General features: G+C 36.9%; 1 protein-coding gene and 1 pseudogene across 17 annotated transcripts in view; both read right to left on the reverse strand.

Moving 5' to 3' along the window:
- Positions 1-15,424, reverse strand: part of DPY19L4 (dpy-19 like 4) — a 73,721-nt gene that overhangs the window by 39,737 nt on the left and 18,560 nt on the right. For all 17 annotated transcript variants that reach the window (XR_016021517.1, XR_016021516.1, XR_016021518.1 and 14 more), the window contains 3 exons: positions 13,135-13,225; positions 12,757-12,878; positions 12,467-12,612 (listed from right to left, as the gene is read on the reverse strand). Coding sequence is in view for 14 of the 17 variants with exons in the window: in XM_088799045.1 (XP_088655171.1) it covers positions 12,467-12,612; positions 12,757-12,878; positions 13,135-13,225 (359 nt within the window). In the remaining 3 variants the exon portion in view is untranslated. The remainder of the gene's footprint in view (positions 1-12,466; positions 12,613-12,756; positions 12,879-13,134; positions 13,226-15,424) is intronic.
- On the reverse strand, positions 3,706-3,859 carry LOC141567989 (U1 spliceosomal RNA; annotated as a pseudogene).

A 15,424-nucleotide genomic window follows, 5' to 3' on the forward strand; every position in this document is an offset into this window, starting at 1 on the left:
AAAATATATGAATCTCAAAATAATTATGCTGAGGGGAAAAAACAGGAACCCCCCCCCACCCAAAAAAAAGTATATGCTGTATGACTCCACTTATATAAAATTCTAGAAAATGCAAGCTATAGTAACAGAAAGCAGATCATTGATTTCCTGGGGACTGTGGGGAAGTAGTAGAGGTGGAATAAGAAGAGGGAGGTTTACCAAAGGGCACAAGGAAACTTTGAGGGTGATGTTTATTATATTGATTTTGTCTGTGGTTTAACTAGTGTGGCTAAATGCCTAAACTGATCAAATTGTATTACTTTAAATACTGTGTTTCCCCAAAAATAAGACCTAGCTGGACCATCAGCTTTAACGCGTCTTTTTTTTTCTTTTCATTTTTCGTTCTATTGGGGAAGGGGAACAAGACTTTATTTGGGAACAGTAAGGATTTTTGCCAAGTCAAGTTGTTGTCCTTTCAATTTTAGTTGTAGAGGGCGCAGTTCAGCTCCAGGTCCAGTTGCTGTTGTTAGTTGCAGGGGGCGCAGCCCACCATCCCTTGCGGGAGTCGAGGAGTTGAACCAGCAACCTTGTGGTTGAGAGCCCACTGGCCCATGTAGGAATCAGACCAGCAGCCTTCAGCTTTAGGAGCACGGAGCTCCAACCGCCTGAGCCACCAGGTTGGCCCCCTAACATATCTTTTGGAGCAAAAATTAATATAAGACCCAGTATATATAGTATACTGTACTATAGTATAATATAATACTGGGTCTTATTTTAATATAAGACCAGGTCATATATAAAATAATGAAATATAAGACCGGGTCTTAGATTAATTTTTGCTCCAAAAGACGCATTAGAGCTGATGGTACAGCTAGGTCTTATTTTGGGGGAAACACAGTATGTAGTTTATTCTATGTCAATTACACCTCAATAAGAACATTAAAAAGTATTACAAGAAAACCTGTCTTCTATAAATGTATATGTAAATGAATATATATATTAAAGATATATATATATATTCAATAATATATATTCAATAATATATATATCATTTAATATATTATTGAATATATATTATATATATTAAACGTATATACACGAACATTAAATGAAAAACCTGTAAAGAACTTAACAGTGTCTATAACCTAGTAACAGATCTTAGCCCTTGTATAATTATGTAATGAACTGTTTTATTTAATAATATATTATGAGCACCTTTCCATAATATGTCAACAAATATACTTTAAGAACATGTAATGAATATGGCAGACCATTGTATAGATCTACATTATCTGATCAATTACCTATATTTAAATACTTCCTTTGTTTCCTATTTTATCTATTACAAAGTTTTTAAAAACTTGAAATAATGTTTTTGTATAGTAATCATTGATTTCATGGTTTACTTTTAACCCTCTAATTCACTTGGAATTTATTTTAGTAGTGTGCAGTAAGTATTTTTTTTTCCAAATTTGGTTATTCTACAACCATTTGTTGAACAGCGAGTATTCTAAAGGCCACCTATTTCATACAATATTATTTCTGAAAAATTGTTGAGAAAGTTAACTTTCTAAAACACAAAAAAGAGGGGGTGGCCAGTTAGCTCAGTTGATTAGAGCCCGGTGCTCTTAACAAGGTTGCCAGTTTGATCCCCGCATGGGCCACTGTGACCTGTGCCTTCCACAACTAGATTGAAAACTACTTAACTTGGAGCTGATGGGTCTTGGAAAAACACACTTTAAAAAATTAAATTAAATTAAAAAGATAAACAAGAGATTCACATGTCACAGTCAGGAAATGGAGAGGAAAGAGAGGATGTCTAGTCTCAATTCAGGATTCTGCCAACAACTTCATCAGCCCAGAATTGGGAAACTTAATCTGGCAATCCCCATTCCAAAGGTTCATGCACTATCCTTACCCAATTCACAGATTAGTGCAGTGAAATTTTTAAAACTCTGCACCAGAAACACTGGCATGAAGGGATCCTTCTCTAGTGACTGCATGCAATACAAACTGAACTAAATCAGATCTCCACACCTGGACAAGCCTTCTCACTGCTACCTCCCTGAACACCTGGGCTACTCACTCTCTTTTCCTCACCATGCTTGGTGGTATCGAGAACCAGAAGACTAACAGTGGGATGTGACAAAATTAAATTAAGACCCATGTTTTCTCCCCAGTGGCAGAGTCTAGCAGATAGCACAAACTAGTAGTTCAAAATAATACTTGTTAGATCAGTTGGAGTTCATAGACCTACAGATATAGTCAGACATCAGCATGCTGAGTTCATTTTTGTTTTCATTTTAAACACATCATATAGTATGAGCATAATTTGAATCACCTGGATGACCACCTTGTAACTCACTACTGCCAAAAGATTTCAGGACTCACTTCCATGTTTGTGTTAACAGTCTAGTTGGCAACACAGTATTACTTCCATTGGCTGGGGCTAATCAGAAAAAAATGAGATGGTCTCAATACTAAAAGATATGTTGCCAAATTAAAACAAAACAATGTCCTGATCACTGTAGTAAAAACAGATTTCATAGTGGCCTAAACAGAGCAACATGATGAGAATTGAGTAATCTCATGGTACCCAGCTGTGTAGGTTTGTCATACTGAAAGCACCTGCTGGACTGATATATTTACACTAAGAGTTAGAAATTTGGCTTCAACAAAACATCATTTTTCACATTAAATGAGTATTTTCAGTTAATATTTTACTGGTTTGTTATTTCACTACTAAATTGGTTTCAACAGTAGTGTTAAGTCTTTTTAAGCATAAGGAGCTTTTACCATGTTTTATATTTAAGCAGCATTATAATTCAAATTATTTAAGACAATACATGGAATCCAACAGAAGATTTAAATATACAAAACTGAAGTTTGAGAAACACTGAGTTAGATTACACATGTAAAACAGTTTGACACGTCAATGCATATATAATGTGTAAGAGTTGAAAAATACCTATACAATATAAGTATAATTTCTAATGGCTGCATGTTCCCTTTGCATTGATGTATTACAATTTGCCTAACCATTATTTTATATTTAGGTGGTTTTCTAATTTTTCATATTATTACAATATTAATATTACATATTAATGCTATAATAAATAAGTTCAAGTAATGAACTCTTCCCTTCTTTTTTGGAAGACTTCTTTGGAATAAAATGGAATTCTCAAAACTTACCACCTAAAATTGAAAAACTTACACCTTCACTAGCATCCTGAGTATGTTAGTATCATCAGAACAGAACCAGCGCCACGTGTTACCATCATTTTCTGTTAACTGTACCTCTGTGACATGTGTATTCACTGCATCTTACCACTTTATCATTACCAGTGTATTCAGTTACCTTTTTTTGGCCAAATATTAAATTTAACATAGACTTTTAATGTTAAAAGACTTTTAATCACATATATTTTCTTTGCTCTTCAAATACAAAGATGTTTCCACTGAAAGTGATACCCCGGTATATATTTGTAGATGAGAAGATCAGTGGGGACCAAGAACAATTTCCATATTGCTTACATGTGAAGCTGGACTCAGGTTAGCCCTCTTTGGTATAAGTCTTTTCAAAGGGAGTCATTTGCTTCTGACTTTTCCCGAGTACTGTCTGCACAGTACTATTTCCTGAAATTTCCTTGAATTTTCTAGTATGTCTACATCCTTTAGTCTGAACAAACAGCTATTTTATTTATTTATTATTATTTTTTTTTATTTTAGGGGAGAGCGCGAACGCAGTCCCCCACTACCACAAATTATGCAGTCGAGTTTCCCACATTTGGGGAAATCGCAGGGGTCAGCACATCCGGATAAGCCTCGCCCTGGGAAAACCACCTTCGTGATCATGGTATCTCCCCTGCCAGGTAAGTATCAAACAGCTATTTTATAATGCTGCTTTCCCCTTGTGGTGTTAAGAAACAAGTAACACTGGGCCAGTCTGGTGGCTGAGGTGGTTGGAGCGCAGTGCTCCTAATGCCAAGGTCGCCGGTTCGATTCCCACATGGGCCAGTGAGCTGTGCCCTCTACAGCTAAGATTGTGAACAACGGCTCTCCCTGGAGCTAGGCTGCATGAGCAGCCAGAGGTCGGAGTGTGCTACCAAGAGCGGCCGGTGGCCAGTGTGAATGGCCGATGGCCAGCAACCGGGGGTAGCGCAAGGCTCCTAATACCAGCTTGAACGGGGCGGGGGGGGGGGGGGGGGGGAGGCGGAAGAAGAGGAAAAAAAAAAAAAAAGGAAAGGAAGACATTAAAAAAGAAAGAAACAACTAACAGAAAATACCATTAAGAACACTACTAATGATCATAATATAATGGAATCACTAAAATCTTTTTATACTTTTCTAGGAAATCACATATAAACTCTAAAGCTAATGAATAAAATAGAGAACATATTTCATGGCATTAAAATATATTTTGTAGTACTGGTGACCCTTGAACAATGCAGGGGTTAGGGGCACAGACTGCTCCCATCACAGGTGAAAATCCTCACCTAACTTTTGACTCCCTCAAAACTTATGCCATCCCTCAATACCCGCACAAGGGATTGGTTCTAGGCTGCCCCCATACCAAAATCCACAGATGCTCAAGTCCCTTATATTAAATGGCACAGAACAATGCATACTGTCAGCCTTCTACATCCACAGCTTCCCAACCGTGGATCAAAAATATACTGTTTTCAATCCAAGGTTGACTGAATCCACAGATGCAAAACCTGGGATATGCTGGGTTGACTGTATAATTACTGAAAAAAGTCCACATATAAGTGGACCCACACAGTTCAAACACTTGTTATTCAAGGGTCAACTCTATAAGATATACACCAATAAAAAACAAAATGCAAAACAAACATTAAAAAAACAACTGCTTACTAAGAATGTTTCAATTGTCAAAAGACACATTTTAGCAGAATAGATCAGGTTAATTTTTCTACCTAACTTCTGCTCCAAGTAACTAGGATATACTGTGTCATTAAATAAGGCAAATTAATTGTCATTAAATAAGGCAATTTCCTTACAATTCTCACTAAGATCTCTAAAATATTCTATTTGACAGAGAATCTTAATTTTTTAATGCTATTATTTTTACATGAAAAAGTTGCCTGGGCTTCCTCTTCAAATTTCTGATAAAGATAGCTCTAGGGATTAAATGAAATGAATATTACAAGTTCATTGCATGTGGTAGCCAGCCGCCAAGATGGTCCGCGATGATCCCTGCCTCTTGGTATTAACACTCTGTGTAGTCAATTCACACATGACACCAGTTAGTATGCATGATGAATAATAGTATACAGCAGAGCGATGGCATATCATTTCTGAGATTAGGTTATAAAAGATATCTGGCTTCCACTATGGCACACTCACCTCATAACCACTTAGATTATTCACTCTAAAGGAAGCCAGTAGCACACTTGTGAAAAATCCAATGGAGAGACCCAGGTGATGAGAAACTAAGGCCTTCTAAGACAACAGCTAGCAAGGAACTGAGGCTTCTTACAAACAACCACGTAGGTGACCTTGGAAGTAAATGGTTCAGGCCAGTAAAACCATCAGATGACTGTAGTCCCAATCAACTCTTGACTACAACTTCATTAAAAGGCCCTGAACTAGAATCACCCAGCTAAGCCACCCCCATTCCTGACCCTCAGAAATTATGTGAGATAATATTTATTGTTTTAAACTGTTAAGTTTTGGGATGATTTGTTATACTGCAATAACTACTACATCACATAAGCAAGAGAGTAATCCTTTTATAAGGTCTATATTTTAAACAATGCTGGTTTTATACTAAATACCATTTCACATTAAAATGCAAGATTTTCTAGACCAAGACTAAGTACTGAAATAAATTTGTGAGTGTGCTATTAAATTTCTAACAATAAATTCTAAGAGAATTTTAGAAAAGTACATGGCAACTTCAAATATTCTCTAACAGGCAGTTTCTGACAGCAAGAAATCATCTTGTCTCCCTAGCATCCACACCAGATTCTCTAATATTACTCTATACTAAAAGGAACCAGAGCTCCATAGAGAAATGGTTAACTCCAAATCTTTCACAGAAAAAGAACAAGGTGAGCCTTGTTGAGCCAGAAACAATCAAGTTTTCAAAGATTAAAGAGGATATGTCAAAAGAACCCGGAAGCCAGCCTAAAAGGACTCCTACTGACCAAAGTTGTTAACAAATTTGAGCAACAAAAGAACAATTATGGTAACGGGTTTAGCCCCAGAGTCAATGAAAATCCCTAAATTGAGAAATATATTTAAAAAGAGACCACCACTAAGTTTTCATCACTATCTGAGATAGCTGCTAAGACAATCTCTTATTTAGAAATTGGTAATTAAAGTGAAATTAAGCATTTATCTGACTTTCTAATAGCAACTGAATATAAAGATAACCAAAGAACTCCGGTTGTTAATGAAGAAAAATTCTACATTAAAAGAATGAAGAATGTAGTCAAGATGGCGAGGCAGGTAAATGCTGTGCTTACCTTCTCTCATGACCACATCAGAATTACAACTACACTACAACAATGATCATGGAGAATTGCGTGAAATCTTGCTTAACCAAAGCCCTAGAACTAAGAACATGAAGAACCAACCTTGAGACTGGCAGAAGGGGCAAAAACGTGGAACAAGCTAGTCTCACCCCTGCGTGTGACCATTAAAAATCAGGAGGGATCTCTTGGCTGTGGTGGTCCCTCTTGGAGGAGTGAAGGGTCCCAGCACAGGGTTCCAGTTCTGGGGAGAGAAGTTCCCATAATTTCTGGTTGTGAAAACCAGCGGAGATTGTGGCTGAGTGAGATGGAGGGTGGCTGGAATCCCAGGCGCTCTTCTTAAAGGCACTGTACCAGGATAACTCACTGACAGACTCCCTGGCTTTGAGCTCCAGTGGTGGGGCAGCAACTGGAAAGGCAGCAGGAACATATGGTAGAAAACTGAGTTGTCTGGCTTCAGGACAGGGCCTGGAGGGGCAGCTTTCTCCTGGATGAAGGAGCTGGTGGAGGCCATTGTCTTTGTTGAGCCCTCCCCTTCCCAGTGGGCAGATGCAGACAGCCACCTTATCTGAGTCTCCATCAAGCTGGCTAAAGCTGTTTGTTGTTCACCACACCCTGGTGATTCTGAGACCCTGCCCCGTCCAACTTTCAGGTATACCCAAGCCACTTACAGTGGCTTTTTCGTACAAACCACCTGCCTTGGCTCACGCTACAGACTTTCCTAGAATCTCTGACAGGTTCGTGGAACTCAGACAAGCAAAATCTGGCTTGAGAGTGCCCCAAATCCTGGCACTAGCAACAGCCTACCTTGGTCTGCGGCTTGGCCTCTTGAGGCACTTCTAAGCACAGCATGGACAGCAGCCATCTGGAGATTGCTTTGTGGCTCTTGAGGGTGGTCCTGGGTGGAACACGGGCTGTGGCTAAACTTAACCTGCAGCGGGTCCCCTCCCAGGTGGCCCTGGGGTTGGAGTACCCAGTGGCCAGCTTTGAAACAAACTGGTGCATGACCCAGCCACCTCCAAGGACGACACACCCAAGGGGCAGATTAAGCAGGTACATACTGAGGCATAATTTCTGGCATACTGAGGCAATGAGCCCAAGGGTCAATCCCTCCCACTGATATGCAAATAGCAAGCAAGGCTCAACTACAAGAGAAGGGCACACACAACCGACATAGGGACACACCTGGAGTGCACGGCTTAGATGACCAGGAAGATTCGCCACTGAGCCCCACAGCACACCTACTACATAGGGCTACTCTACTAAGACCAGGAGACATCAGAGCCCTACCTAATACAAACACAGGGAGGCAGCCAAAATGGGGAAACAAAGAAGCATGTACCAAATAAAAGAACAGTAAAAAGCTCCAAAAAAGAACTAAACAAAACGGAGACAAGTAATCCACCAGACGCAGAGTTCAAAACACTGGTAATCAGGATGCTCAATGATCTCAGGGGAAGTTCAGTAAAGAAATAGAAAATATAAAAACGAAGATAGAAAACATGAAAAAGAACCAGTTAGAAATAAAAAATACAATAACGGAAATGAAGAATATATTAGAGAATCAACAGATTAGATGAAGTTGAGGATCAAACCAGTGATGTAGAAAATAAGGTAGCAGAAAACATCAAACCAGAACAACAAAAAGAAAAAAGAATCCAAAAAACTGAGGAGAGTTTAAGGGGCCTCTGGGACATCAAGCATACCGATATTCGCATTATAGGGGTAGCAAAAGAGAGAGAGCAAGGAATTGAAAACTATTTGAAGAAATAATGATGGAAAATTTCCATAACCTGGCAAAAGAAATAGATATACAAGCCCAGGAAGCACGGAGAGTCCCAAACAAGATGAACCCAAACAGGCCAACACCAAAACCCATTAAGTTAAAACGCCAAAAGTTAAAGACAAACAGAGAATCTGAAAAGCAGCAAGAGAAAAGCCGTTAGCTACCTACAAGGGAGCTCCCCTAAGGCTATCAACTGATTTTTCAACAGAAACTTTGCAGGCCATAAGGGACTGGCACAAATTATTAAAAGTGATGAAAAGCAAGGACCTACAACTAAGATTACTCTACCCAGCAAAGCTTTCATTTAGGATCGAAAGACAGATAAAGAGCTTCCCAGACAAGAAGAAGCTAAAGGAGTTCATCACTACCAAACCAGTATTACAAGGAACCTTAGAGGCACTTCTTTTAGATAGATAGATAGATAGATAGATAGATAGATAGATAGATAGATAGATAGATAGATAGATAGATAGATAGATGATAGATAGATAGACAGACAGACTTCTTTAAGCTAGATACATAAAATTAATAATAAAATGACAATAACTACATATTTATCAACAATTACTTTCAATGTAAATGGATTAAATGTTCCAATCAAAAGATATGGGGGCTGAATGGATAAGAAAACAAGATCTTTACATATGCTGCCTACAAGAGACTCACTTCAAATTGAAAGACACACACAGACTGAAAGTAAAGGGATTGAAAAAGATATTTCATGAAAATGAAAGCAAACAAACATACAAAAAAACCAAAAAGCTGGAGTAGCAATGTTTATACCAAACAAAATTAACTTTAAAACGAAGAGTATAACAAGAGACAAAGAAGGACCTAGTAATATCACTTCTGGGTATTTATCCAAAGAATCCAAAAATGCTACTTTGAGGGGACATGCTCATCCATATGTTCACTGCAGCATTATTCAGAATAGTCAAAATGTGAAGGTAACCTGGGTGTCCCTGAATGGAAAAGAAGAGGTGATACATATATACAATGGAATATTACTTGGCCAGAGAAAAAGAATGAAATCTTGCCATCTGAGACAACATGGATGGATCTAGGGGGTATTAAGCTGAGTGTAGTAAGTCAGACAGCGAAAGACAAATGTCATATGATTTCACTTACAAGTCAAATCTAAAGAACAAAATAAACAAACAAACAAAATAGAAACAAACTCACAGATACAGAAAACATTTTGATGGAAGCCGGATTGGAGGAGGGTAGAGGAGGTGTGTGAAAAACGGGAAGGGATTAAGAAGTACACATTGATTGTTACACAGTAGTCATGGGGATGTACGGTATAGCATAAGGAATATAGTCAATAATATTTAATAACTATGCATAGTATCAATGGGTACTAGATCTATCGGAGTGGTAGGTGGGAGGGGGCTTGAGGGCAGGGTGGAAAAGGTGAAGGGATTAAGAAATACAAATTGGTAGTTACGAAATAGTCATAGGGATGTAAAGTATAGGAAATATACTCCACAATATGGTAATTATGTATAGTGCCAGGTGGGTACTAGCCAGGGGGATCACGTCATAAATTATATAAATGTCTAATCACTATGCTGTACACCTGAAACTAATATAAAAAAATACTGAATGTCAACTGTAATTGAAAAATTTAAAAAGGGGGAAAAAGATAAAGAATAAGAGGTTCAAAGTTCCAGGTATGAAACAAATAAGTCTTGGGAATGTAATATACGGCATAGGAAATATAGTCAATAATATTGTGATAATGTGGTATGGTGTCAGATGGTTGCTAGAGTTATCATGGTGATCACTTCTTTAGTATAGAGAATATAATCAATAATATGGTAATAGCTATGTATAGTGTAAGGTGCATACTGTTGAATAACTATGATGTACACCTGAAACTAATATAATATTGCATGTTAGTTGTATTTTAATAAAAATATTTAAAAAGAAAAGAAATACAAATTGGTAGTTACAACATAGTCACAGGGATGTAAAGTACAGCATAGAGAATATAGTCCATAATGTTGTGACAACTGTGTATAGTGGCAGGGGTGTACTACAGCAATTGGGGGAGATTGCTGCATAAATTATAGAAATGTCTAACCACCATGCTGTACATCTGAAACCAAAATAATACTGAATGTCAACTGTAACTGGTAGAAATAATTAAAAATATACACAGCTGAAAAATTTTTAAAAATTAAATAAATAAACATACACAGCTAATGAAAATAGAAAAATATAATTTTAAAAACCCTAATGAAATTAGTCATTTCTGCAAAGATTACTAACTGGAGTTAAAACCCTTAGGTAAATTATTAATAGTGAAAACAAAAAATTTATTTGGTGCCCCAAAACACCACACAGATTATTTTCTAATCTTATCAAGAAAACACAACTATTCAATGCAGAGATCAGACTGTCATCCTCCAAACCAGCAGTCAATCTCAGCTTCACTCAGGGGAGGCCAACTAAATATCACGTAACTTCTAATGTCATGGAACGTGAAAAAATTATCATCTATGATATATTCTAATTAGAAATGCTTATCTTGAACCCATCAAGCCTTTAGACATAGCGTTCAGCTTATGGAAACACAAGAAATAAAGAAAAAAACTAGATGAAACCACAAGGAAGAAGAGCAAGAGAAATCCATATAGTGTGACATTCTGTAGCACAACTGACTTAGTCCCTTCAACATGCCATTGTCATAAAAAAGGAACTATGTCAGATTTAAAGAACGGTAAGGAACATCAGATGCAATGTGTGGTCCTGGATTAAATACTGGTTTGGATAAACCAGCTATGGGATATTTTGTGGCCAGTGGAAGAAACTGTAACATGGATTGGGTATTAAATAAGATAAAAAATTATTGAAATGAAAAGGTAGAGACTGCTAAACAAAGAAAGCAGCATATAAAACAGTATGTGCAATATATATCATTTTGGCAAAAAAAATACATACACAAATATCTACATGCATACACTAAGGTATAAAAGATGCTCAGTGATTTCTAGGTAGTGGGAATATGTAGTTATTATTTTATTTTTGCTGGTTTTAATTTTCTACAACATACATATATTGCTTTTGTAATAAGAAATAAGAAAGTTTGGTTCAAAAAAAATATTTAATCAAAACTCTTACCAGCATGTGACTCTAAAGAAAAACAAAGCCCAGTAATAGATACTAGCCCTTACTGCTGAGTCTTAGTAACTTGAAAGTACTGTCATAGTTTTCATTTGGCAATTACTGAAAGAAATGTGTAACAGAAATGTTTAATTTTTAAAAATTTAATCTTAAGTGTTATCAGGGGGAAAGTGTTATGGGGAGGAAGAAGAATGCTATCATTCAAAGAATAAAATTTTGACAATGACCAATGTCACGGAAATTTTTATATCTCAAACCAGCCACCCATTTCAAAGAAACCCTAACTTCTATATTCTTTTTACTCGTTATTAAAAAACTGAGGCGGCTTTGTTCACCAAAAGGGATGGGTTTATTAATTCAAAGCACACTGTAATAGATCAATCTAGAATCGTTATTTGTGGTAGTTAACTTAGTAGTGATGTATCTGATGCCTCTTCCTTCTTTTCATGAAGCGTGTGTCATCAATTTTAAATAAAAGATGAAAGAAGAGGTATATCCACATATGCCAATATCACTATGTCTGAAAAAAGAGAGATATAAGGTGGGTATATTATTTTTTCAATTGTTGTATGGCAAATGACCACAAATGTAGTGGCTTAAAACACAGATTTATTAGCTCACAAACCCAGCAGAGTATGGCTGGATGGATTCCCTGCTCAGAGGCTCCTTAAGCTAAAATCAAAGCATTGGCCAGGGCTACAGTTTTCATCAGGGCTTGTAGTCCTTCGATAAACTCACTGGTTATTGGCAGAAGTCATTTCCTCCTCACTTCAAACCAGCAACAGTGCAGCAAATCCTTTCCATGCTTCAAATATCTCCAATTTCTCCTTCTGCACCCGCTGGAGAAAGCTCTCTACTTTTATTTTTAAGGGCTCATATGATTCAATCAGGCCCACCAGGTAATCTTCCTACCTTTAAGGTCAATTGTGCCATGTGACATAACATACTCATAGGAATGGTATTTCATCACATTCCCATGTGGGGATTAGGGTTTGGAATATTGCAGGGGGAGGGTTAAAACTTACTACCACAGACACAAAAGATTGTAAAACTTAATTAAAAACATCTTTCTTACCTGTTTATAATGAACCATGCAACAGTAAGCATTCCTGCTAGCCAGGTTCCACTCATAAGCCAACTTGTAACAAATAAAGCAGTAACATATATTCCTTGCAATCCAAACACAATACCAATATAGAAATATACTGGCTCAATAATCTCCTAATTGGGGAAAAGACAGAAAGAGAGAAAGAGAGAGAGAGAGAGAGAGCGAGCGAGAGAGAGGAGGAGATAATAGGATGACATTAAATAATTTTGAGGAGTCACAGTATGTGAGATAAATATTATCAAAATAAAAACACATACATTGCTACCAGTTGCTTGATATAAAACGCTGGCAATAAGTTCTGGATATAGAGACATTTGCTGCACTGCATTTATGGTCTTCAGAGATACAGTTTTGTTATTGTGTGTCAATTCGTAAACACCTAAAGATAGACAAATTTTTCTCTAGATTAATTATTCTGCTTTTTAAACAAGTTTTTCAGAGGTCATTAAATATTTTAAATTATCAAAAAAGATCTCAAAACATAATACTCTGTGCTTCATTTTCCCAATTTTTTTATTATGTACAAGAAATAACAATACCTATATTCTGAGACAAATCTCCACATTCAAGGGCTCCCAAATACGTTTTATTTTAGAAAAATACTGTTATTAAATATACAAATGTGGTTTTCATACCTCTTTCAAATGAAGGCGCCTTTAACATATCTTTATAATAAGAGTAATAAATGGCACTGTCACCCTGAAATGTGATTTCCCGTTCGAGCTCCTAAAAGAAAATATATTTAAATATCAGTGTCCTAAATTTGAACGGCTATCTTCCTTCTCTTTCCTCATCATCTAAATTAACACTATTTACTTAAGCTTTTATTCAAAGATGTTTGAATTTTCCTTTTATTACTAGTGGCTATATTAATGAGGTTAAACTTTTTAATAATGCGGCAATCATTTTAATAAAACACATAAGGTTTAAAATGGATTGTAACTCATTGGTTATTTACCTGTTATATATAAGGAAAATCTAGAAGGAAAACCAAAAGAAATGCCCCAAGGACAGCAAGAATAGTAAGGAGGGTTATAAAAATGCTTGAGGTGTTAGAAGTCCATAATAAAAAAGTAAGTTTAAGAAGCAGTGTTTTCTAAAGACACGTGTGCTCCAATGTTCATTGCAGCTTTGTTTACGGTGGCCAAGACATGGAAACAACCAAAATGTCCTTCGATAGATGAATGGATAAAGAAGTTGTGGTATATATACACAATGGAATACTATTTGGCGGTAAGAAAAGATGATATAAGAACATTTGTGACAACATGGATGAATCTTGAGAGTGTAATGCTGAGCGAAATAAGTCAGACAGAAAAAGCAGAGAACCATGTGATTTCACTAATATATGATATATAAACCAAAAACAACAAAAAAACAAGACAAACAATGAGAAACAGAAACTCATAGACACAGACAATAGTTTAGTGGTTACCAGAGGGTAAGGGGGGGTGGAGGGTGGGAGAAGAGGGTAAGGGGGATCAAATATATGGTGATGGAAGAACTGACTGGGTGGTGAACACACAATGGGATTTATAGATGATGTAATACAGAATTGTACACCTGAAATCTATGTAATTTTACTAACAATTGTCACCCCAATAAATTTAAAAAATAAATTAAAAAAAAAAGAAAAAAAGAAGCAGTGTTTTCTATTGCTATTTCACTTCCCTAAGTATCCAGAACAGCAAGCCATTACTTAGTACTTTTCAAGATCAGTAGATATTTAATCAGTGCTTTTCAAATGTACTTCCAGAAATATAAGTAAATCTTAAAATTCTGAAAATTAGGCTATACAGAACCAAGCATACAGGTAGTTAAAAACATTAAGAAACCTGTGCTTTTCCTGCTGAATCAGGTTTTCATAAATCTATAATCTTTTAGAGAGGTCCAAGATGGCAGCTGTGTAGGACGCTGGACTTGCCCCCTCTCATGCACTTTTATAGAGAGCAATTACTCCAAGATAATTGAGAGCTGAATGAACAGCTTTGGAACAAGAGAAAGAGACCGAAAAGAGAAGGCTGGGAAACCATGGGAGACCTCAGGAGCTGCAGGAATTCTCGGGGTTGGAGATACCAGTGAGCTCCATTCTTTCCATTCTCTTCCACCTCCATAGGGTAGGTGGGGGCCCTATCCAGGTGCTCTGGCCTAAATTTCCTACCAAGCACTTTTCAGGCCCTGATAAAGGGAGCAAGCAGCATAAACAGGGCATTATTAAATGCACCTGGCCTCCCCACCTGGAGCTGCTCCAGCTCCAAAGGCCAGCACCCCTACATCATAGACGCCATAAGCATAGCTCAGCTCCTACAGGCCTGCCAAAATAACCTGGCACAACAGCATACAGAGGCCGCTTCTACGTAAGGCCACTTTTTAAAGACTGAGACAGCTATTTTGTGTAATTCATATAAACAACCATAGAAAGTCAAACAAAATGAAAAGACAAAAGAATTTCTCTCAAAGGAACAAGGAAAATCTCCAGAAAAAAAGCCCCAAAGGAAATAGAGATAAGTAAATTGCCTGATAAGGAACCCAAAGAAACAGTCATAAAGATGCTCACCAAACTTGACAGCGGAATAGAGGAACTTAGGGAGAACTTCAACAAAGAGAAAATATAATAAAGTATAATAAAGAGCCAAGCAGATGACTTGATACTACATACAGAAAACCCTAACTAAAGACTTCACCAAAAACCTATGAGAACTAATAAATTCAGTAGTTACAGAATACAGAATCAATATATAAAAATGTGTTTCATCTCTATACACCAATAACAAACGATCAAAAAAATTTAAGAACACAATCCCATTTACACTTGCATCAAACAGCGTAAAATACCTAGAAATAAATTTAACCAAAGAGGTGAAAGACCTGTACTCTGAAAACTATAAGACACGGAAGAAAGAAATTGAAGAAGATACAAATAAA

The sequence above is a fragment of the Rhinolophus sinicus genome, chromosome 6 (genome assembly GCF_057876585.1).
Source record: "Rhinolophus sinicus isolate RSI-liver-muscle chromosome 6, RSI-T2T, whole genome shotgun sequence".
Classification (NCBI taxonomy): domain Eukaryota; kingdom Metazoa; phylum Chordata; class Mammalia; order Chiroptera; family Rhinolophidae; genus Rhinolophus; species Rhinolophus sinicus.